A 25063-nucleotide genomic window follows, 5' to 3' on the forward strand; every position below is an offset into this window, starting at 1 on the left:
GTGAGATTGCCTCATCAAAAGGATTAGTTATCAGGAAAAAAACATCACTGTTTACCTTTGAGACAGGTGTAGGTTAAAGGACTGGCTGATACCTGGAGTACCTGGAGTGAGGATCACTGTATGCATATGTAGTTACAAAGACAGAAACAGTCCTTCAAATAACAGTCATTTCCTCTTTACTTTCTCTAACTGTGGGTTGTGAAAGTCCATATGCCAGCATCCAGTGAAGACAACTGCATTGTTTGCATTCAGTTTTCATGGAGGCCAGGCTATGACCCCTACTATAAGTCATACCTATAACACAGGACAGAGTCTTATCACTTCCAAAATCCATTTTGTTCCACTCCAGGAGACTCACAGTAGCTCTGCATTCAATGGAAGGCACTCTGGACTCCCAGTTGGGCTCCTCTCTGGTATCAGGGCAGGAACAAGAAAAGCAAGGCTGCCCCACGACGATATAACTCATGCTAGCAGAGCATGAAGTCTCAACTCTCCAGACCCATGTGAACAGGGATAACAGAAAGGTAACATCACACGTTGCTTTGACACATCTGATGACTTGGCACTAGTTTTCACATCACCTCAAAATATGCATATGATCCACAAAAGCCTAATGTTGACCATTTTCTGAAGAAAGGATTGATGACTCTATGGTATGTCTATATACATATATATAGGGTCACTGTACATCTATCCATTAAACACAGAAACAGAAGCAGAATGCATTCAGGGGTTCTCAAAATCCATTTACTGTTTAAAAGTTTCAACACTGAATACACTAACAATTACAAACTTCCTGGACTCCCATAAGACAGCAGCAACTAATAAATTTACTTGAAGCAAATCATCTTGACTATTTCCATTCTGGAAAGGAATTATTCTTCCCATTCCTTAGAAAGGAAACATGTATTTAGAAAACAACCCCAGCTGTTCATCGTGTGGAAATAACACTGCTGTCAAATTAGAGTTTTCCATTGTTTTAGAACAATGTATCTACAGCAGCTATTTTTTTAAATCACTCTCTGCTAATCACAATCTTTTCATGTAGTAATTCCATAGCTACTAAAAAAGGTGTGTACATCTTACTCATGAAGGTTCCTCTTAAGAAAGGGTGTAAAGAAAATAAAACTGTTTCACAATCTAACCTCCCAATTCCCTGTGCATGCTGAGTCTGCACTATGACAGCATGCAAGTCAATTTCAATATATAATAGAAGATTATGAAGATTACTATTATGAAATGGGACTTTGGTAATGTTTAAGAAGAATGTAAAGACTTCATTGAAAAATAGTTTGGAACATGCAAAACTCTTGCTTTGTAAAAGAGCTACCTATAGATTGACTTACAGATCATCGCATTATACTTAGTATCATAAATTCTCCTAATGTGCTTACTAGCTACAACATATCCCTAAGGTCACTAATGACTAATTTAGAAAGTTTTACGTAGGGAGTGTTTTAAAAACATACTGAGACAGGGTCACTTGATAGCACTTGTAAAACATGAGAACATAAACCGTGTCATGCTGTTACATTCTTTTACCAGTAAAACCTGGCTTAACACCATAATTAAAAGTTTTAAGCAGAGAGAACTTGATGCCAATTCAACTGAAAGTCACTGAGTTTATCTTTCTGAAGGATAAGAAGTGCATTTGTCACACAGCACACTTAAATATGTGTACTGGTGTAAGATTGAGGAGTTTTGAAATTATTATTACTTTAACACTTCATTTTTGCAAGTGAATGTATGTGTGGAGCACACAGCTGACAAAGCATGGTGATCCAGTAACTTAGTCCCAAAATAAACCGCAGTAAGTTACAGTGCTGGGCACAACTCTCTTGGTCTTCAGCTACAGTCATTCCAGGCAGGAAATCTGTGGGGTTACACACATAATGGCCCCAGGATTGGACCCTTTATTAAAGGTCCTCTGGTACTTACAAATCTCTGTATTAAGGTTACGACTCGACTGAAGAAAAAAAATGTAAAAAAAAAAAAAAAAAAAAAAAAATCACCAGAGTCTAGAACTGGGTTAGAAAATCTCAGCTGGAAAAGAGTTTCTTCTTCACCTATCCTGTAAAACACATACATAAGCAGACATTGTTCTGTTCAGTTCAGACCTTAGACTCTGAATATAAACAAATGCAGATTAAAAATGAATTAGTAGGACTAAAATAACCAGTTGCTTTTCTTGGTAACACAAGAATGGATATGATGTTTTGCAACCCCTGGTTATCTGTGATATTTCATACGGGTTTTTTACACCAGTCAAAACTCAGCACACTTACTGTGCATATAAAACTGCCTAAATATTTCTTGCAGTCGATTCACTTACGAGAAATCTTTAGCAAGATGTGTAAAACATTTAAAAGCTACCTTCTCTACTTGGTAGATAATAGTACAGGTTATATAACCTACCATAAAAGATTTTTCATAAAAGAAGTAAAAACCAAGGAACTTTACATACAAAACAGCCTATATTTAAAGACCCATCAAGGCTGTGTCAGAAGTGACAGAAGACAGGGAAATAGAATGACACTAACATTCTGATCTTAATTCACATCATTTAAAAGTGGCAAGTTATAGCACACTTTCTCTTAAACTTCTGGGTTTTATGGATCTTGCCAGAATGCTGCAAAACTATGCACACAAATTCACTGAAGACTAATGGGTAAGCAAGAGTGAACAGTGCTTCAGCTTCAACGAATAAATTGTCCTTCAAAAGAAGAAGGCAGACTGCTTTGACCAAAAACCCGATTGCTTTTTGCCTTCCAAGGTGTTGAATACTTTTCTCTTTGGAGCTCTGTACCTCATGCCAAACTCATGCAGGGCAATAAGGAACAACGAATCCTGTTGTTATTTTTAGAATTCAATTTCTTCAGACACAGTGTTTAGTTTATAACCAGACTCATCCTTCTCCAGGTTGGGGATTCCATGGTAAAACCCACTCAGTGGTGTTTTTGTAATTAGGCAGGTGGTTTATCTCCAGATCTTGAAACAATATTTAGACGTCTAAATCCCACTGGAACACTGATTAGGAACTTGGCAAAAATAAAATTCCAGCAGAAACAAAATATGCAAGTGGGATGAAGGCTGAGTACTGCATACCCAACATGCAGACATTTCCAGTGGTATAAAAACAGAAGGTGAGAAGGGCATGTTTTGGTGAACCTCCCACATGTCATTTTAGGCAACAAATTGTTTCAAAAGGATTCAGCATCAGTTGCCACAACCTGCTCCAGATGCTAGTGGTTACTGCACCCACCATAGAGAAAGCAGATTTTGATTACAAACTCTACTTCAACAAGAGGAGGGATTTTCATCCTGCACCTACTGCAGCTCAGTGTCTAGGTAGTGTAGATGATGTATATGATTACCACCTTTATCAGTACCACTGCTGCTCTTTAGTCCTGAGCTCTTGACTACCATACCAATTCTCAGAGGTCATGTAAGCAAGGCAAAACTCTGTCCCTGTGGCAAAACCTCAGAGGCATGTCCCATCAAGGCCTTAAGGTGCTCAACGGCTGCAGGTCTTTGCCAGAGATCTGTGGCCAGCAGAAAGACTTTATGACCAAAAATCTTAAGTATATCTAATTGAGCCACCATCCTTAGGGCATTAATTGCCGAGTGCAAGTTCCGGGACTGTAGATTCGAAATACAGCCATCAAAAATGACGTGACTAAACTGCCATCTATTTTGCATGCAGGTTTACACTACAGCTCATCAGGAATACAAACTGCTTGAAGGCAAATCCAAGCATGACAGGCACACAGAAAAAACTACACACCCTGAGCCTATCCCTTACGTCCTCATCACTGCACGGCACTGTCTGCGGTGGGGCTCGCCAGAAGAGTTTTTGTGGGGTCTTTTTAGGACACAGAACCACTAGGTGCAGATGCATCTGGTTATTTATTTAAAGGCAGCCTTCCCGTCGCAGGTAGCCGGTGGCCGTGGGGCAGCAGTGCAGCAGGGATGCGGCGTGCGAGCCTGGAAAAGACCCTCCGGAGACTGCTCCTCAGCCTGCAGATCACAGAGGTGGCGGCTGTCGTCGCCTGCCCCTTCCTTTCCGCGAGTAATTCCAAGGAACGCTTACCGCCCCTTCAGAAACAGGGCCCTTTGCGCCCAGCCACCCTGCGCCAGCCCGGTGCCCCAGAAAACGGCCGGTCAAATGCCAGCGTACCTGTCCAGTACATCACGTAAAGGTCAAGCCTTTACGCCTTACTCTGGCGAGTGGCTCACGCCCTCTCCCTGCAACCGTTTCCCCCAGCAAAGCCAACATGGGAAAAGCTCTCACGTCGCGTCGCATTAAGCGGCTGTAACGCGGCACCGCTCCCCTGCCCGGGCCACGCCGCAGGGCCGAGAGCACGGCAGGGACACGGCGGCGCAAGAGACTTCAAAGGGTCGGGGGCTGCCCTCACTTTGGCGCCTTCCGAGTGCACGGGCGGCTGTGAAGGGAGGCCTGCATCGGCTCCGTTCGCTCGGGGCCGCCCAGCCCGGCCAGGGGACCTGACGCGAGGCGAGGCGCAGGCCACCTGTCTCTTTAAGCAGGCATTGCCCCCTAATTAGCGCGCGCGGCCGGTGGTGGCCGCGGGCGGGGCGCGAGGCAGGGGAGGGCGCCCCCCACCGCCCCCCGCGCCACCGCCCCGCCCGGAGGAGGCGGTGGGAGCAGCAGCCGCGGAGGCAGCGACAGCCGACACCGGCCCACGTTACTTTGATTGACGGCTGAACAAATGTTTCCCATGTTCGAACGCCGGCGCCGCGGAACGCCAGCGATCTCGAGGCTCCTCCTCGGGCGGCGGGCGAACGAGAGCAGCGAGGCAGGAGGAGCCGCTTGGTTGGCTGCAGGCCCGCGCGGCGTCAGGGCCCCACGTGGGGGCCGAGCCCGGGGCCGCCCTCCCCTCTCTTCCTCCACCCCCGGGCCCGCATGCCCATTTGTCAGCGGCGAAATGATGGGCATTAATACAGAACGGCGATTAATGTGAAGCCGCCTTCTATTGGTTGCCGGCGACGCCCTCCATGGGCGGAGCGGCAGAGGGGCGCTGGCGGGGGGGTTGCGGGAGGTGCCGCGGTGGTCGCCGGGAGTTGAAGTCCTGTACTCGGCACCGGGCTTGTGGGGCAGAGAGTGGTGCCGCCGGGAGGACTGCGTTTCCCAGGGTGCCCCGCGGCGGCGGCGGCCCTTCCGGCTGCCTGAATATGTATCAGAATGTTAATGACGAGCCGCGGCTAAATTTGGTCAAAGGAGTCACCGCGCCACAGCCGGCTGTGCTAGCGGCGCGGAGCGGCGGAGGGCAGGGCCTGGACGGAACGGACCGGGGAGGGCAGGGCTGCAGCGCACCGGACCGAAGCGGACCGGGCACAGGGCTCTGTCCTGCGTGGCGCTGCAGCTACTGCCGCCACTTACCGGAGTTTCGAAGGGCGAAGAGGGGAAAGAGAAAAAAAAGATATTAATAAAGCAGCCCGGAGCATATCTTCTGCTTCATCTTTCCCGCTCTCTTTTTATTTTTTTTTATTAACAAACAAAAAACCGACAACACAAAGAACGGGAAAAGAGCGGCCCGACAGCGCTAGGGGAGATGCGGTCCGGCCGGTAGCAGCGAGGACCAGCCCGCCACACAAAAGCGCACCGCACCACACCTCTGGGCAGCCGCCTGAGCCGCCCGCCCGAGCCGCCCTTACCCGCCGGGGCGGCAGCTCCGCCCGGCGCCGGGAGAGCCGCCGGCAGCAATAAAAGTTTGCAGAAGGAGAGAAAACTGCCGGCGGGGATCTCCGCCGGAGCGCGCACCGGCGCCGGCGGAGGGGCTTTCCCTTCTCTCCTCCTCCTCCTCCCGCTCCTCCTCGCCCACCACCGCACGGGGCTCGCCGCCCGCCACAGTCCGCGGAGCGGCGGCGCTCCGGAGAGCCGGCCGGCGCCACCCGCTGACCGCCCCCGGGGGATGTGGCAGCGGCCCCTGCGCGCCGCGGACGCCGCCGCCGCCGTCGCCGCCGCGCCCCGCTGCTGTCGGCGGTGCCCCACCAGCTCCGGGGCGGCAGGGCCGGGGTGTCCCTGCCCGCCACCGCCGCGCCTGCAGCGCTGATCCCTGCCCCTCCGGCCGCCAGCGCTCCTCGAAGCGGCGTGGATGATCCGTGACCTGAGCAAGATGTACCCGCAGACCCGGCACCCGGTGAGTGGCGGCGGCGGCCCCGCGGGCAGCGCTCTAGCGCAGGCACCGCGGAGTTGTAGCCATTTTCTTATTGTTGTCCGCCGCGCCGCCGCCGCCTCGGACCGAGCTTGACTCCTCTGTGTTGCCCCCGCCCGGCGGTCCCGGCGGCGGACGCGGCGCCCGCCCCGCGTCCCGCAGCTGCGGCCGGTGCGGTGGTTCCGGGCGGGCGATGCCTCCTCCCGCGCAGGCCGTGCTCCGCCGGCAGCCCCGTCGGGGCAGTAGCCTGGGGCGGTTCGAGCATCACGTCGCCGGCCCGAGGCGGGAGGGCGGGCGGGGACCTGAGGGAAGCGGCGCCTCCGAGGAGCCGGGCTCAGCGGCGGGGGGCGACCGGGCGGGGGGAGCCACGGGCGGGCGAGAGGAGGCGATTAAAATACCCGCTCTTGCTTGCTTGCAGGCTCCTCACCAGCCAGCGCAGCCCTTTAAATTCACCATTTCCGAGTCCTGCGATCGGATTAAGGAGGAGTTTCAATTCTTGCAGGCTCAGTACCACAGGTAACGCAGCCTAGTTTCCCCGAGCCTCGCGCGGGATCTCCGCTCGCCGCGGCGCTGGGATCCCGGGCGCGGAGCGGAGCGGACCCATCCGGGCCGGCCGCCTCTCCCAGAGCCCCTCCGCATCCTGCCCTCGAGTCCCGGCTCCCGGGACGGGGACTTGCAAGGTCCCCGAGTGGCGTGGGGCTAGCGGATTTTCTTGCTTTCCCCACGCTCCAGTTTGTGATGTTTTGGTGGGTTTTTTTTTCTGTTTTGTTTAGGGTTTTGGGATTTGTATGGCAGGGAGGGGGTGGTGTTGGGGGTTGATGGAAAAACGTGTGGATGTCTGGGCTCATCCTCTTCGCTTTCCTTCAAAATGCCGCTCAGAACACGCATCTTGTCTTGGCTCGGCCCCCTCGCGCCTTTCATTGACATGTCAAGTGCTGATAACCTGGAAGTGAGGCGGCGAGTTATTTCATTATCCTTAGGTGAAAGAGTGCTGTGTCCTCAGAGTGACAAGTGACTTCTGGCAGAATTGCTTAGCCGGCTTCTGAAAACAAGCAAACAAAAAAAAACCAGCAGCGGAGGTGTTCGTGTTTACCACGGTATTCCATAAATTGCCTGCCGTGTTTTCCTTGCAGTTCTGTCGTCAGAAAGGAAAAAAAAAAAAAAAATCCATCAACTTTTTGCTCCTTGAAGTGGTGATACGTGTTTGATTCCTCTGGGGGTTGAGTGAAAGCAAGAGGTGTCTCTAAAACTCTTTCCAATAAAAACTTCAAACCCCAAATTATGGATTTGTAAGTGGCTTCTCAAGCTTAAGTGTTGTAGGTGTGAACCGCTGTGTGCTTCTTCTGGGAACTAGTGTTTTTTTTTAGTTGGAGAAGAATACTCTCCTGTGTACTGTATGCAGTTTGCTTAGATGAGGATGAGGCTATTGCACAGAGTCTCTTGAAAGAGGAAGAGTACAGACCCCACCCTGAACTCCCAAGCAAGAGCTGGAATGCATATTTCCATTTGTGTGTTGGAGAAATGCTTGAAAAGGGGAGTAACCTGTGTTCAGAAGAATATCGGTTTTGTGTTATGAAGTACCCATGCCTTTTCTTTTTATGTCTTGAACAGTTTAAAGCTAGAATGTGAAAAACTGGCCAGTGAGAAGACAGAGATGCAGCGACATTATGTCATGGTAAGCAAGCTGCTTAACAAATTCAAAATGTCTATTGGCTTGGTATACTGAGACCGAAATACGTTCGAATTGCTGGAGGCGAACAGAAAGATTATAGTAGCACTGCTGTTGTTAAGGTTGCATCAGTGCTTCCATTATAAATTCTTAGTTTCAGGGGTTTTTAACTTGTTCGTTGCAGTTAGTTTCTCTGCGAAACCTGCTTCAGCCTTTGTCAGCAACTGGGGATGTTTCTTCCGAATCCTACCAGATAACTTGTCAGCCCTTTAAAGCTGTGAACAACTTTCGTAGTGTACCTGGGGACAATGTTTCACTTTCGCTGACTTCTCCCAATGATCACATCTCTGTAAATCGGTCTGGGATAATTTTTTTTCCTGTAAAGGGAGTAAGCCAAAATTGCACTTGTACGGATACAAACCCAAAGCCTACTTCTTAGAAGAACTGTTGTACCTGGGCAGCTAGTTCATTGTTTCCCTGAATTCAGAACGGCAGGGATCTCATCTGTGAGAGGGATTTCCTTAGTGGTTGTGGTCTGCCTGGTTAAATGATGTGCATAGGAAGGTATCTCTAAATACATGATTGGATGATGGATCATGATAACTCCAGAAGAGCTCTTGCTGTTTGTTCTCCTCTGCATCTATGAGGGATTAGCCATTTTCCATGTGGACACATTGAATGACATCTTCGTATTCACAAAAAGAGTAAATAACCTTGAAAAATTCTTAACCAAGAGCACAGGCGAATGTTAAGGCTCACAGCTGTGTTTTTTGATCCCTGATATACCTAAGTCTTGGGGATTGCTTGATGCTAACATTACATACTGAACAGAGTTCCCTGTGATACTCAAGCACAACAGGGTATAGATAGATTGGTGTGTCTGCTTTGGCTCTGATTTTACATGCACTTGTTTTTTTGCAACTTTGCTATTTAATTGTAGAATTTTGTGTGTTTAATTTAAAATATTGGATAACTGGTCTTTTAGACATTGCTGATTTAAATATGTGTCTGGCTTCAAGCATTTCGGGTGGTTTTTTAGCATCTTTTATGTGTGCTAGGGAGTAAAATCTTGAGCGTTTTCTGTGTAGCCTTTTTTCTGCTTCTAATCCTTAACTCTGGTTGTGATTACTTTTTGTGAATTTTTGTTGTCTGGGTGTTTTTTTTTTCCTTGTTTTATGGCCGTTTTTTGCCATGAAACAATATAGATAAAGCAAAAATTAAAAAAAGAATTAACTGTTGCTGTGAAATGCTCTTTTGAATTCCAGGAGCTCTTCAAGGCCAATAAATGTTTGTAAGTCTGTATGTCCTTGTACAGATGATGTTTGATTCAAAGTGATTTTTTGCGTAGTTTCAACAGTTGCAAGGTCTAATAGAGTAACTTTCTTCTTTCTCAGTATTACGAGATGTCATATGGACTGAATATAGAGATGCATAAACAGGTAGGTAAATAGTTTTTGTGTAAGAATGTTCTGTATAATTCTCCCATCAGTCTTAAAAGATATGTGTGTTCTGTTTGACGTGCTTTAATTGCATGCTTGAGTTCACTGGGTATGTTTTTGTACTTAACCTGGCCCTGAAGCCTCAGCCTTGTGTGTGGTGTACAGGCTTTGCATAGGGTTATGATCTTGGCTGCCAGCTATATGTTACTTGGTTACATGCAATCTCTACACCTGCAAGTGGTCCTATACTGCATGGGGAGGGTGTATATGTGTAGGGATGGGTATGTAGGTTGTGCCCTCAGACCTGTCTGACCTCAAACTTTTGGTGTTTACTTTTTGAGATGATAGCGGTATGATGAAGTCATGTTAGGTGTTGAAGGATTTGTATTTGTTATAGAAAAGACTGTTCTTTTTGGTGAACCTGGGCTATTTTTAAGCTGCAGCTACAAAAGCAATTGATGCGCAGCTGTGTTTTTTGTTTTGCTCAGGCTGCTACTTGGACCTTTGTCCAAAACCAGTGTCTTGTCATCTCAAACGTGAAAGAGTAAGTGAGCTTTCTGCAAGGACATTAGCATGTCATCATAGAATGGTTTGGGTTGGAAGGGACTGTAAAGCTCATCTACTTCCAGCCCTCCTGCCATAAGCAGAGACACCTTCCACTACACTAGGTCACTCAAAGCCCCATCCAGCCTGGCCTTGAGCACTGTTAGGGGTGGGACTTCCACAGCTTCCCTAGGCAACCTGTTCCAGTGTCTCACCACCGTCACAGTAAAGAATTTCTTGCTAATACCTAATCTAAATCTAGCTTCTTTCAGTTTAAAGCTGTTACCCCTTGTCCTATCCCTACAGGCACTTGTAAAGCAGTCACTCTCCAGCTTTGCTTTTAGGACCACTTTAGGTACTGGAAGGCTGCTATCAGTTTTGTGCCTCGAAGTCTACCACTTAGGCCAAGATTAGCAGGAGATTAATCAGATGGAACATGGTAGTGTAAATCAGAGTTTCTTATTTGATAATGTGTGGTTTTAACCTGTCTAGAGGAGAATGAATTAAATATCTGACCTCTTTCTTAGTGAGGGAACTTTTTATATGGTGGAGTTTAATACTGACAACTCATTTTAGCGAACCGTTGAGCAATCTGCCAGCATTGCTGGGGACTGTAAACGGCAGAAATAAAGAAATGGTTGGATGGGAGAAGAAAGACCATTTGAAAATTGGTTTGTATGCATTTCTGTTCAAAGTTAGGGATTTGGAACTTCTCTGGGTTGTGGAAATAGGATTTCATTATCTTGTTGGGAGCAGACATACAAGTCGAATGTGGGTTGTTTTTCATGTTATTTATTATTTATTATATTTTGTATTCCATTAACATCCGAAATGCCAGAGTACTGATTAGGGTCATTTGTCCTAGATGGCATACAAATGTGAAGATAGTGGGATTTCCTGCCTCAAAGCATTTTTTGCATCTGCAGTTCCAGACATAGGGGACCTTGTATATATGTGTTATTTTACAGACTTATATGTAGACGTGTTGATTTCAAATGCCCACCTTACAGGTACTGTGAAGACACAACAAGAGTGTTCAACAAATAGGTGAGAGGAGGAGGCTGTGATTGCAGCTGATCAGATTGCAGATATACATGATGTCTCTCTGGACCTGATTCAGGTTGCAGGTGCTGGTGGACAGACTCGTTGCTGACTCAGAGGTGTTCGATCTGTTCTCAAATGAATAGCCAAATTGTTTCAGGTCCTATTTTTTTACAGCAATTAGATGTATGGAGATTTGCATCGTCTGCACAAAATTGCATGGGACAAAATCAGCTTGAAAATGCAGTGTGGAATTAAATTGTTTTAAGTGAGGAAAAAAACCCCACAACAAAAGCCCTTTTTACTTTGAATGCTTTACTTCAGGAATTGCATAAAGTTATGATGATGGAGTCATAGTGAAATTCTGGAGAAATTAAATACTTAGTTACAACTAAGTGTGGGGATTACAAAGGACTGAGTTTTAATTAAACACCCTTTTTCATTACTGTTCATTCTGTTCAAATTAGTAGTTTAAGTTCGTACTCATGCAGAGAGGTTAAATATTTTGTCAGATGTTGATTCAAATTAGCTGTGGCTAAGAAACTTACTCGCTATCATTCTTAAATCTGATATAAATTTCCTATCTCTCTACTCCCCATCTGTTGTCACAGAATTGTGTTTTTTTCCTTTTTCCTCTTGCTTGAGCAACTGCAAAATGTTTCCCATCTTGCTTTACGATCACAGTGTTAGGGTCCGATTTGGTATGTTATATAGATAGCGTTGATTGCTTCATTTGATTGTATATGAGGCTTTTTTAGTCTTCCACATTAAATTCCCCTCTCTTCCATCCCTGAATTTTACTCAGCTGAAATTGAGCAATTCACCTTTTTTTTTTATTTCTCCTCCCCCCAGCTTTCCAAATTCAATCATATAAGAAATCCTGAGGGCAGTTTATCACATTATGAAATACAGACAGCCCTGCAAACCACCTACTTATTATATTTTCTTTCTTTTTTTCACTTTAGCACAGAGGCATATCTGTCTTTATTTGTTTTTCTGGGCAGACAGCCTTGGTTCCTCTCAGGTTCTTTTCCAGATGTACTCACTGGATGCCCTTGTAATGGAAAGCAGGCAATAATGCAGTGAAGTTGCCCTTCGGCGTAATTGGGCCTAGTTCTCAAGATCAGGTTAGGCTTATTCACTTATTAGATTTGCGTCTCAAAGGGTTCAAGAGCAGGACTCCCTGGAGTCCTTCGAAGTACCCTAGTAATTGGTGGCCCTGATATTTGAAACCTTTGTGTATTTTTCTGTTAAAGCTTCTGTTCTTCTTGGCTGCTCCCAGCCAAAGAGTATTTATTTTTAGAGAAATTTTTCACTGGAACAGAAAATGATGGCTGTGATGGAGTCATGACTCTGTGACTTAGCAAATTGATAAAAGGGTAAACTCGCATAGAGCAGCGGTAGTGAGTGTGCCTGTGTGTCTGGGGGTGAATGGGAGGGGGAGAAGAGCATCTCTTTTCCCACTCCTCGTGTGATGCTCATCATCAGTCATCCTGTGTTGATTTTGATAGAAGACTATTAAAGTGAAACCTATGGGGAATTTGTCATTCTGAAAGGAAAGCTAATGTAATTAGTACCAATTAAAGTACATTTAGTAAATTGGATTTAATCTTAATTAAGCCTGCATAATGTTGCCAATTTTTAACAATTATGTTTGAGAACATAATTAATTTAAATTTTGGTAACTGAGTAAATAGCATTAGACTGGTAGAATTAGTCACTTGTTTTGTTGTTTTTTTTTTTAAGCGTGGGGTATGTTATGACATGTGGTGTTATAGCCTAAAATTCTAAGCTAATTTTTGATATTCTGTACTAGGATCAATAAAGCTTCAAAACAGACACAGTCTTGAAAAAAAGGCAGAGTTGGGGGTTTTGGGGACGCAGGATGAGGAGATACTTCTCTACAGTTTTTAAATTTCAGTGTTGGTATATATATATGAATGTTTGAGTGTGATCTGAAGATCCCCGTTTCTTACTAAGTTGATTTTTTTAATGTTTGTTTTTAAGAGGCTCAGCCAGTAGTTTATGAATGAATACCTGATGTGCTGCTTTGTGTTTCTAATACACTGTTGCTACTTGGTGGTGGTCATTTGGTTTAATTTCTGAAATAAGACTGTGTTAATGTTATAGTAAACAGTTTATTTAAATTGCTTTAATCAAACATGCTTGCTGAAGGTTTTAATTCAGCATTGTAATTATAAGCATCTGTATTTGGCTACAGACAACAGATATTTGGGGATGGGATTGATGGAAAGCATAAGTTGGGTACAGCATTCACTTTTTACTTTGATTGTGGTTTTTTGGAGGTGGCATTATATGTTATTCCGAGTTGCTCTTTTTGGTTAGGCCTCTGTCTTTGAATTAATTCACATGGTAGATGTTGGATTTCAGCATTTTTGAGAAAATTCAGGTATTTTGAGGAGCTGGATATTAAAAAATAAATGACTTTTTAAAATCACAGAAAAAAAAAAATCAGTCCAATCCGTGTAAATTTTATTACAAGACTTGGGCAACAACCATTTGAGTGCTGCTAAAATATTAATTGGATAGAAATGAAAGGGCTCTGCTAGCTGATAGGATATCATAATCATAGCTGCAGTAGTCGATGGTAAATGATGATAAATGGCATTAGGAACCTTTTAGCAAACTGTAATAACTACGAGGAGGGAAGCAGTATGGATTTGCATTATATCTGATACCCTCTAGCACCAAGTGGATTGCCAATACTGCTTGTTTAGCATTTTCTAAGTGCAATAGGATATTGATTTCTGACTTACAAGGAACGGCTCTATTTTCACCATTGAAAAGTATTGCAGGTTGTTAAGAAGAAATTGACTTGAAGAGGCCTGACTGCTGCCCATCATGGAGCAAATAAAGCAAAACTGCCGAAGCATGGTGGAGCAGCGAGATGGGGCCCTCAGCAATTTGTTGCTATTAATTTACCATGCTCGACAGCAAATCAATCGGCATCTACTTCATCTGCTGGAGAAATGCTGTCCAGGGCAGATAAAAGGCCCTGCATGGTCCAGGGAATAGGCTGGATTAGCCAAACGGAGGCTGCAGTTAATGTGTAAATAAGTGAAATCAAGGCCACTGTTGCCAAGAAAGCTGTTTTTAATTAGGTTGGGGCTTTATAGTGAGCTATTTATGAAAGTAGTACGGAGAGTAAGGGCAGATTTATTGCTGACTTAGTTAATATATGGGCTGTATGACATCCCAGCCATGAGCCTGCTTGCTGCTTAAGCCTTAGTAAATTATTTTGGTAAAGGGGTAAAGATGGGAATCAGTTTGTTTAATTTAGGGCAGAGTTTTGACCGTTTTTCATCTTCATGACCATAAAGCGCGTACATCACAGAGAAGTGGTTTGTGTATGCACTGCCTGTGTAACAGAAAAATACTCTTTTTTTCTCACCTTTTTTTTTTTTTTTTCGCAGTGGTCTGGGCTTTGTGTGAATATGTTTGCATGTATTTGTGCACATTTGTTTCAACACATTCAGTAGTTGAGCGTATATTGTCTTCCATTTGAAGAATAGCTGGAGAGCCAGCTAGAATTATACTGGCTGAATTTGCTCTCCGTTGTAAACAGTATAAAAGATTTAATAGAGATACAGGCAGTGGGTAGTCAGAATTGAACTGGAAAACTTCAAAATGAGAGAGATTAGAAGTGAAATTTTGAAGACTGCAGCTCAGACAGGACTATTAAGGAGGAAGAGGAAAAACAAGTGGCTTTTCCATTAAAGTCGCAAAATGTAAAAAATAGGCCGTCAAATCAGTTTGACAACTGAGGCTTGTTTGTCCCAGTTTTAGGTTATTTAGCTTCTGAAGCCAGCAGAAAAGCTTAGAAGCTTATGAATAGTTAGAAAATGTATTATTCTGCAGTTAAACCAGAAACCTTTTACTTGGTAATAATGGTGAAGCTCTGAAACGAGATTCTGTGGTTTCTTTTTCCTCATGGTACAGATATTAGATAGCCTTTATGTGGAGAGGTCCTGTTAAATACTGTGGAGTTTATTGTTGACACTTCTTTGTGAGTTACTGTTGAAATAACCTTGTTCCTCCTGCGACTGCACAATAACATGCATGTGGACAAGGACTTCCATTTCACCCTCCTTTTGCTGTTGATAAGCAAAGTGAAGTGTCATTTTCTCCCACTTGTTTTGGCAATTCAGACAGATGCTTAAGACACAGGAAGTAGCGCAAAGCATGCTGAGCAAACTTTTAAATTAAGACATGTGCTCTGTTTTTACTGGTAAAAGTCTGTGCTCTACAATGCTTAAACATAAAAGCATTTTCCTGTCTTTGAAAGAGGCTAATTGCCATGATGCTGCCTCACTGACTGTGTTAGTTTATGGGCCCATTTGTAATTGCAGAGGGGGCCAGCACTGACCCTGTGGTTAGGGTTGCCTAACACCTTCCCCTATAAAAAATTCTTGCAAGTTGGTGTTTTTTTTTTTCCTGCTTTCTTTTTGAATGGCAGAAGCTCTCAGTAAGTGACACCGTTGTGGTGAAAAGCCCCAGCCCCTTTTGAACAGTAGTGGGGGAGAGGGGAAGCAGAGGAAGAGTGAGTGGTAATGTGGACCTCCGGGGTGGGAAGCCTCTTTGCGCCCAGCTCGGCTGCTGGCTCCTTGGGTCAGACAGCCCAGCTGGAAACTTGGCCATAAGGCTCCTGCTTAACAGTCAGAACTTAGTACCTGCCACGAGAGGGAAGCTGTGTCACCATTTTGTATATAATAACTTCTGCACCATTTTGTGATGTGAGATTTGCCTGCCTTTTGGGGGCAAAAAAGAAGTGCTGAGGTCATTCAGTACAGGAAAAAACTAATTAACAGGTAGATTTCAAAGTGAGGTATCAGGATGCTAGGGTGCCAGAGTCTTACAGCATTTGTGTAAGCTTGATCCTGCCCCATTGTGTATGTGCATCACGGTGCAGGTTTCAGTTACACACTCACTGATCTCATTACTGGTTTTCCTAGAGGACCTCTTTCAGTGCGCAGAATACATTAGGAAAGTAGAATTAAGGCTGCAGAGGTGACTAAATCTAGCTTAAAAATGTCTGGCTGCTTAGCTTAGGAACTGAAATAACTTTAAACATAAAGATTCAGGCATATGAAATAATTGCCATTGTAAGCTCCTTGAGGCAGGGATTCTGATTTTGGTGTATGTTGCAAAAAGTAAAGGAGTTGTCCATACATGTCAGTCACAGTGTATACTGTGGACTCTGTGCATTAAAGCTAGGAAACAGATTTTGTGACAAAAGCTGTAAGAAGTTGAGAATTCAGAGTTACCAGTTTGGTTTTACTTTTATAATTTTTTTTTTTCTAATGAGAAGATATGATGTACTTCTTGTTGACATAAGAGGGAATTGGGTTTATCAGGTGGGCCAGTTTGAGCAGTGTGATTGTAATTGTTACAGAAGTCACCTCTTTTCTTGTCTATAGATCGAGCAAATCTTGTCACTGACTTTCAGAAAACCTATTTAGCCACAAGGCACAGCAGGAGCAGAACAAAGATGATAATGTGAAACACAGGATGTATAAACTGATACTTACAGTAACTAACAGACTATACACTTGAAGCCAAACCTATCTATACTCAAGTAATGCTATTCTAGGAAAGAAGCTGAATGTTTGAATTAAAAATTAATCTTTGAGATATACAGATATTAAATAGTTTTAAGAATATCTGTTTGCCTCTCTTATTCATCTGTATATTTTTACACCTTTTGTCTTTTTCAAAATGATACTTTTGCAGTTCTGCTGGTATCTTGAAGTACTACTTCTGTAATTTTTTTTTTCCCCTTGATATTGTTTATCTTAGTGGTGGCACAAACCCTGTAGTTCAGTGTAGCAGAAGGCATTTTGGCACAATGTCAAGAGCATGTATCCATATATTTTAATAGTATTTAAAAAAAAATAACTGTAATATGTCACAAATAATAAACAGAACTCTAAATAGTGCTTTCTTACCTGCATGGATAGGATTTTGACATAAGAAATCATCTTTCGAAGCCCAGGACAGGTACATAATGCTCTTGTATTGAACACTGTGGTGTTACGGCTCAGATGTTTAAATGTGCAAATGTCAGGCATGTCAAAGTTATAGTCCCCACAGTAAACTTGAATTGGTCTCTTTATGGCTATGTGTTTGTATGGTATGCTGTATTGCCAACTCCAAATGTTAAATCATGCCAGTCCCCAGAAAATCGTGAGATTGGCTTAAAATTAATCGTTGAGATAAAAATAATAAATTCAGGGTTCTTTTTATTTCCCTTCTAATTTCAAGCTGTCTGGCTGTGCTTGGCTCATGCTCCTAGGTTTTCACCAGTATTCTGCCATAATTGTTTTTGATAAGTAAGGAGTGAAATATCCCAAGATTCATGATAAAGACAAGGGAGCTGGGTATGAGGTACGGCTGGAATTTTTTGTCATAATTTCTTATTCCTGGAAAATATGTGAGGTGCGCTTTCCTAAGTAAAAATAATGCCAAATTAAAAATACATACTTATTCTTTCTGTAATTGCTTTTTAAGTTTTTGTGGATTATATATTGTAAGATGGCACAGATATGCTGGTGGAAGTTCCCCTTTCTGTATTAGAAGGAGAGGGAACATAGGACATAGTTTTGAATTGAGATGTTCTAACTTGTCTTCTCTTATTTGGTCTACTTAAATGGTTTGTCTGCAGGATCTTACACTGCCAGAGGTTTCTGACATTTGCTGGATCAGATTCAACTTCTTCAAAGGGGAAAAACCTTTCGGTGTTATGTTTGGGATGTGGAACATTGGCAAGGAGAATGTGTGCTTTTCTTTTTTCTTGTGTTTGCTTAAAAACCTCAGCAGAACGTCTCACAGTTGAGCAGAAGTCAAAATCTGTCCCCTTCGTGCTGTAAAGAATCTGCAGAACAATAGGTCGTGCCACTAGGTTTTGTTTGGCAGGTGTTGTGTCCTGTGTGTGTGTTGTGTATGATCATTGAGAGCATTTAGTTTTTAAAAATGCTGCTATTTCCTCCATCTTAAATGCAGTAAGTTTCTCTTGTGTTTACTCTGTATGCTTAATGTGTTTGGCTTCTCTTAGTGCTTAAGTGTTTGGAGAATTTGCAAATGCGAATAAAACCCTCTGACCCTGTCCTGCAGTACTGGAGAGAGAAGTGATTGCCTTTAGACTAGGTAGCTGGTGATGGAATGGCACTGTATTGAGGGCATGATGATCCTGCTGCTGGGACATCACCTGGGTTTCAGTTACAGGCATAGCCAGTGATGCACATTTACTATGACAGAAGAGTAATTTGGAAAGCAAAGGGGCCTCTTTCCCCTTGTCTTTTCCGCTTTGAGCCTCAGACTGACAAATCAAAATGCAGCAGGGCCAACATATGTGGCCTGCAAATACTTTGTGAAAGGTTGTGGTACCTGTAGGCAGTGACAGCAAATGCTATTGAAATTAAACACTAACAGTTTTAAACCCAAGAACAACAGCAAAAAGGTCCAGTCTGGGTCTGCTGTGTCCTCAGGGCAGTGAGTTTCCTCAGAACTCACTGTGGGGTGTCCATGGGGTTGCAGCAGGAGGCTAAGCAGGGAAGGAGGGGAGAGCAGGTAATCTGAAGCCCGCTGAACTGGCACAGTGTGATCCCCCTTGCAGCGGCTGTGGGGATCCCCTTTGCAGCGGCTGTGAGGATGCTTGCATGATGGTGCACAGACTTCAGTGCTTGGAAAGTCTGGTTGCAGAATGTTTTTGGCAGTTGCTCCGTGGCTGTAGCTGTCACTTAGCGTGTTAATCTGACAGCATTATTTAATCATAAGAGAAATTGGAGTGAGTTTCTAGCTGGGAGTTGAGGGAAAACAGGCATTTTGATAACTCTTTTTATTTCTAATGACTCTGCTTCTTGGCAGGAGAGGTGGAACTTTATTTTTGCACGTTCTTTATAATGCACTTAGGTAACTGAGGGCTTCTGGGTTGAAATACATGGATATCTGGTTAACCTGCCCATCTCAGTAACTTCTATTTGGTGGTCAACCAATTACTCCTATGTAGCATTTCATTCAAATTTTACCTCTTAAACCCATGGGGAAAATGGAGAAACCACCAAGGAAAGCTTTTACCTTGGACAACTGCTTTTCCTCATTTCTAACTTTCCACAGGGATGAGTAAGGAGTTTTCAGCCGTGCCTCATAGGTGAAATGCTTCTGTGTTGTTTCCCTATTAAGCTTTCCTATTAATGAATGCAAGGGAGACAAAATAACTGTAGAGTACCCCAGCTAAGGCTTGGGGAAGGGGGCAGGCGTGGACCTGGCAATATTTTTCTCTGTGTTCTCATGAAAGCTGCTTCCCTGAGAGGAGCGCAGTGCTGGGTTTCTGTCGGCATTTCTGGTAGTGTCTCTGACCACCTTTCTGTCTGTCTTGGCAGATGCTGTGTTGGGTTTGAGGTGGACAAGCCACCATCTCGCTGCTTGGCAGCCAAGTGGCCAGTGGCAGCATGGACTCTGGATGTTTGAATCCAGTAGTTGAGCCAAACTGTGACAATGGTTTGGCATTGAGAGGGATGTGGGGCTCCGCTGGATGTGTACAGCAGCTGCAGGATGGAGGGGTGTGAGTTAGTCCTTGTCCTTCATGAAGCACTGTGGGTCTGTAGGGAAAAGTCAGCGTTGATATCTGTCCTGTTTTCTGCTCTGAATACCTGCAGGTGCCTACCCAGGGCCCTGTCTGCCTTGGATCTGGGAAAGAGGCTGTTTTTAATTTAAAGCATGTGACAGATGATTACCAGTTGTGGTTTCTCTGTCTGCACGCTCATGCTCTGCAGCACTTTGTGAAAAGCCCCTTAGCATTTCTGTGCCTTTGTCTCCCTCTGAAGTAGTGAGGATATTTACATGATGGGAAGTGATCTAAGATTTAATTTGTTAACATCCATTATTAGATGAGAGGCTCTAGAGAATCACAGAATATTGAATGAATATGTCTTTGCCATGGAGGGAAGAGGACTCCTTCCAAACCTGTGTGTGCTCTCTATCAAGGTCCAGCAGTTTCTTAACTGCTATGGGATTTCCTTTGTCCTTATGCCACAGAGGTTACCAGGAGATAACATTAAAGATACTTGAGTTATCCTTCTGCCTGCTACTCTGTTCGTTGTATCTGGGGATAAAAGATGGAAATGGGAAGAGGGTGGTAGTGTGATAATGTTTGGAGAAGGAAAGCAAAGAGAATAAGGCCAAAGCTGGCCAAAATGCTTATGCTGGATTTTTGTTTTGAGGAAGGAGGCAGAGAACAAGGAACGATAGGAGGGAGCTCATAAACTGGTTTTCTTTTTATGTCTCTTATTTCCCTGCAGTACCATTCACTCTATATGACAACCATCCACTTTCACAGTGCCCCCTTTGAAAGTGCTCATGTGTAAAAGAGAGTCAGCTACACCACCACTACTATCTGCTTTCTGTAATTTTATAAGACATGTGACAAGATACAAAGTAGGCACCTCTTCTTAAAATATCAGTCCATAGCATTTGAATAACACAAGATTGGAAAGACTTTCTGCATAAAATACACCCCATATGTTTGTGTCAGTGGGTTAGGATGTGTATTCTTCTACTGAATTTAACCACAAGTCTTTCTGTCCTAATTGTAGAAAGCTGTTGCAGTCTAAGCTTGTTGCTTATTTACAGTTTTTGTCAGTCCTTCTTACCTTCTGGGGACAAACTGTATGTTTTCTTTCTCAGTCTTGTCCTAAGCAACAACTACAATAACAAAATCTAAGCATTGGTGAGAGTTTCTTGCATATTTGTTGCTTCAAAACATCATCAATGAAATAAGCACCAACTCCTCCAAACATCAGAGGACTTCTTATGTCAGAGTTACTTGTTACGTATTTGCCCATATGCAGATATGGAGGTGTTACTCTTGCAAAGTAAACTGTGTATAAGTTCTTGGTTTAACTAATTCGAGAGTGATATCCTGCTTCCTTTGCACCTCTTCACTTCCATGTGCTTGTAGAGTTAGCTATTAAGGAAAACAAAGTTAATAATACGTGTTTAATGTGGACAACATGAGGAGAAAGACATTTCCCATGCATCTCTACAGGATCCTCAGTTCTTTTCCCTCTCACAGCATTCCCTGGCTTGTCTCTGCAGACTGGTGACACCAAAACATGTATCGTGTTTCACTTGTAGGCAAGCATAAGAAAAAAGTCTTACAGTTCTGTGCCTGTGGCCTCCTGGAAATTTCTGGGAAATGGTTTGTTTCTGACATCTCTTCTAAAACCATATTTGACTGAGGATGGCAGTTGTACTTAGGCTTGATCATACAGTTAGCGATGTAAAGAGCAACAGCTCTACAAGATTGTACAAGAAGAGAACCCCCACAAGCACGCCTGTGCAGTGTTTTTTTTCTGAGGTGGTAGGTTTCCACTTGAAGGTGGGTTTTCAAACATGTACAAGATGCTTTTCAAACTAACATTAGCACCCTTGCTATTGTACACTTTAAAAATCTACCTCTGTAGAAAGACAGAAGATTTTCCTTTGCAGATACAAACATCCAGCTTCTTCACATATAGAATCATAGAATAGTTAGGGTTGGAAAGGACCTTAAGATCATCCAGTTCCAACACCCCTGCCATGGGCAGGGACACCCCACACTAAACCATGCTACCCAAGGCCTCATCCAACCTGGCCTTGAACACCGCCAAGGATGGAGCATTCACAACCTCCCTGGGCAACGCATTCCAGTGCCTCACCACCCTCTCAGTAAAGAATTTCTTCCTTATATCCAATCTAAACCTCCCCTGTTTAAGTTTGAACCCGTTACCCCTTGTCCTGTCACTACAGTCCCTGATGAAGAGTCCATCCCCAGCATCCTTGTAGGCCACCTTCAGATACTGGAAGGCTGCTATGAGGTCTCCACACAGCCTTCTCTTCTCCAGGCTGAACAGCCCCAACTTTCTCAGCCTGTCTTCATACGGAAGGTGCTCCAGTCCCCTGATCATCCTCGTGGCCCTCCTCTGGACTTGTTCCAACAGTTCCATGTCCTTTTTATGTTGAGGACACCAGAACTGCACACAATACTCCAAGTGAGGTCTCACGAGAGCAGAGTAGAGGGGCAGGATCACCTCCTTCAACCTGCTGGTCATGCTCCTTTTGATGCAGCCCAGGATACGGTTGGCTTTCTGGGCTGTGAGCGCACACTGAAGCCGGCTCATGTTTATTTTTTCATCGACCAACACCCCCAAGTCTTTTTCCTCAGGGCTGCTCTGAATCTCTTCTCTGCCTAACCTGTAGCTGTGCCTCGGATTGCTCCGACCCAGGTGTAGGACCTTGCACTTGGCATGGTTAAACTTCATCAGGTTGGCATCAGCCCACCTCACAAGCGTGTCGAGGTCCCTCTGGATGGCATCCCTTCCCTCCAGCGTATCAACTGAACCACACAGCTTGGTGTCATCGGCAAACTTGCTGAGGGCGCGCTCAATCCAACTATGCAACAATTTTTTCCAAATATGGCCTTCAGCCAAATGGACATATAGGCTGTGTGAATGTATGAAATGGTGTTGCTTTGTACTTCGTTTAGTTGTTATTTACTCACCTCTGTTTTCCACTTGGAACTGAGGTGTGTATTTTTTTCTAAAGCAGTGCTTCTTAACAAGTCTTTTTGTGTGGGTGAGAAGAATCCTGGGATAATCTGAGTTTACATGTTTTCAAAGAAAAATGCCACTGTAAGTATGCACTGTATTAAGGTTTGTTTAAGCTTGCGACAGAGCCTGGAGAGCCTGAAAATCTGTAGAGACAGGAAATACCTCTCTGTATTAATGTGAAGCAAAAGCAAAAGACTCCTGGGTGGATGGGATGCAACTGCCAGGATCTGGAGTTTTGAGGGATGCAGGGGCAGGTTTTTGGGCTTCCTATGGAACCTTGGACAAGCTGCTTTGTTTGCTGTAGGCAGTGAGACAGGAGCGATGCTGCAGGGCCAGCTGAATGAGGACAGGATGATGCTTGCGGTGTATAGGCATGTTCAGGGATTCAGTATGGAGCCAAAGAAATGTAGCACTTACAGAGAGTAGCTCACGGGGAATTGTTGAGGTCATGGGTGTGTCTTGAACCTCTTGCTGCTTAAAGGCTGAGACACCAGAGCTGGTGCAGTCAGGACATGCTGCCTTGCCTTGGTAGTCCCAGGATCAGTGGCACACAAACTTTATTGTAAACATAGTGCACATTTTTCTTAAACAAAAAAATGAACAAAAAAGCTGCAGAAAGCAGCACCCTTGGTTTTTCTGCTGGGGAGACCCATGTTTCTTCTCTCTCAGGAGAATGACTAGGATACCCGGTGGAAAACTTTCTGGACTGCATGAGATCCTTAATGGTTCAGTAGAGCTGAAAGAGGAGTGATGCATGTGTGCTGTTATCCTGGAAAGACTCTGGCCAGCTGAAGAAGCTGCGGAGGTTTCCAGTCCCTGCCCCAAACCCAATTTACATGTTTTAGCCTATGGTTATATTTCATGTACAATAATAAAAGGAGCTTTATTTCTCCAGTGGAAGAACTGGTAGTATTTCCCAATCAGAGTTTACAGAAACCTGTTTATTAGGATGTTCTCCTAGGAGGTGGGAAGGAGAAGTAGAGAAAGAGTTAAGATCGTGTATATAGTGCTATGATTAGACTCTTTAGCCACTAACCTATTATTTAGAAATCTACCTGTTCTCCACCATTTTATTTGTTTATTCTTAAATGTGCTGCTGCTGTATGTTATGTGGGAATGATTTGGGCAGCGGTTCTCAGCTCTCTGGGGATCATGGTTGAAGAACATTGAGTTGGGAGAGTTGCAAGGGCAGAGTGTTTGCAGGGCTGAGCTGAATGCCAAAGAGCTTGGTCTTGTGAAGCCAAAGATTCCTCTGAATATGCCTGGAAAGGGGACTCCGCAGGGTTAATGGAGAGCTTCAGTGACGGAGATGGAGATTGCTACAGTGGTTTCTTCTGGCTTCAGCACTGCATTGTATCTAAGTGAGGAGGTGAGAGAGTGAGGATTGTAGTCTGGGATTTTAATTCCTAAATTCTTGTGGTGCTCCAGCCCTAATACATGATGTGCCTCTTTTTTTTGAGATGCAGAGGTACATTTATGTATCTGTGGGTATGGGTAAGTGCCCCCCTGTGCTTAGGAATTCTTGAAAGTTTTCTTGAGCGTTTGTCTGTCTCTGGCTTTCTGCTTGAGTTACATGTCTAGTCTGCTTAGGTTTTTCCTAAATGCCACTTCATACCTTTTGGAGACTTCACTTCTGGCTTTCAGTGCTGCTCTGTCTGGGAAGTGGAAGTAGTACTATTTCTTGAAGCGTAACCCTTATCACAGAGGAGTGTTTGAAGAGCAGCATGTTAAGGAATTGGAGGTGAAATATTATTACATGGGAGTCACTTAGAAGTGACTGTGTTTATCTCTTTTGATTGTACAATGCTTGCGGCAGGGTGCTCTTTCCCAAGGCAGTTTTGTCCTCATTTTCCCTCTCATGTAAATTCTGCTGCCTTTTCCATCCCAGTAGCGATTAGCATGCTCCAGTGATGTACCTTTCAGCAGTAATGCAGTCAATGCTTTGATTTGTATTAAGGAAGTTTGCCCTTGGTAATCTATCTACTCAGCCTCTGTTCTCCATCTGGAAAATGGGATGATACTCCGTTTTTACCTGGGTGGGATTTCTGGGGAAAGACCAAAACAAAATTTCCTATCTTGTCATAGCGTGTCCCATTTGATACGGTTGAAAATTAGGCTTTCTGCAGCTCTATTGACTAAGCTAGACTAGACACTCAGAAATACTGTAGTCTTGCTAAATTCACAGCTGTTCTGCCTCCAAAATTGGCACCCTTCTGAGGAAGGGTAACCAAGAAATGTAGTGGCAAAGTGGCTCTCAGATAGAGACGGTGACCTACTTTACCATCTAAATCCCACTCCTTCACCAAAGGGGAAAAGCAGAGCACTGTTTCAGTGAAGAGTCCTGCTGTCAAACCTTCCTCCTATAATTATGCTGAAGACAGTCCTCACACTGGTATTTCTTTTCTGAAGTCCAACTTGCATTTATGATCAAAACTACATTTACAGCTTCTCACATGTGTGGGGTATTCATATGCCAAGGAGCGACGACTCAACCAAAGCTGTGATCCTCACTGTTGAACACTAAGCTGATTTGCCTAATCTTGTTGATGACTTAAAAAATATTTTTTTTCATACTTCTCTTTCCTTTGCTTT

At 44.1% G+C, this 25063-nt stretch overlaps 1 protein-coding gene across 10 annotated transcripts in view; it reads left to right on the forward strand.

The window, feature by feature from the left end:
* Positions 1–5649: 5649 nt before the first annotated feature.
* Positions 5650–25063, forward strand: part of LOC308231623 (transducin-like enhancer protein 4) — a 100768-nt gene continuing 81354 nt past the window's right edge. For all 10 annotated transcript variants that reach the window (XM_080637253.1, XM_080637255.1, XM_080637256.1 and 7 more), the window contains exons 1-4: positions 5650–6158; positions 6592–6689; positions 7785–7848; positions 9237–9281. In XM_080637253.1, coding sequence (XP_080493379.1) covers positions 6114–6158; positions 6592–6689; positions 7785–7848; positions 9237–9281 — 252 coding nt within the window. In that variant the 5' untranslated portion in view covers positions 5650–6113. The remainder of the gene's footprint in view (positions 6159–6591; positions 6690–7784; positions 7849–9236; positions 9282–25063) is intronic.

Source organism: Psittacula echo (assembly GCF_963264785.1).
Source record: "Psittacula echo genome assembly, chromosome: Z".
Classification (NCBI taxonomy): Eukaryota; Metazoa; Chordata; class Aves; order Psittaciformes; family Psittacidae; genus Psittacula; species Psittacula echo.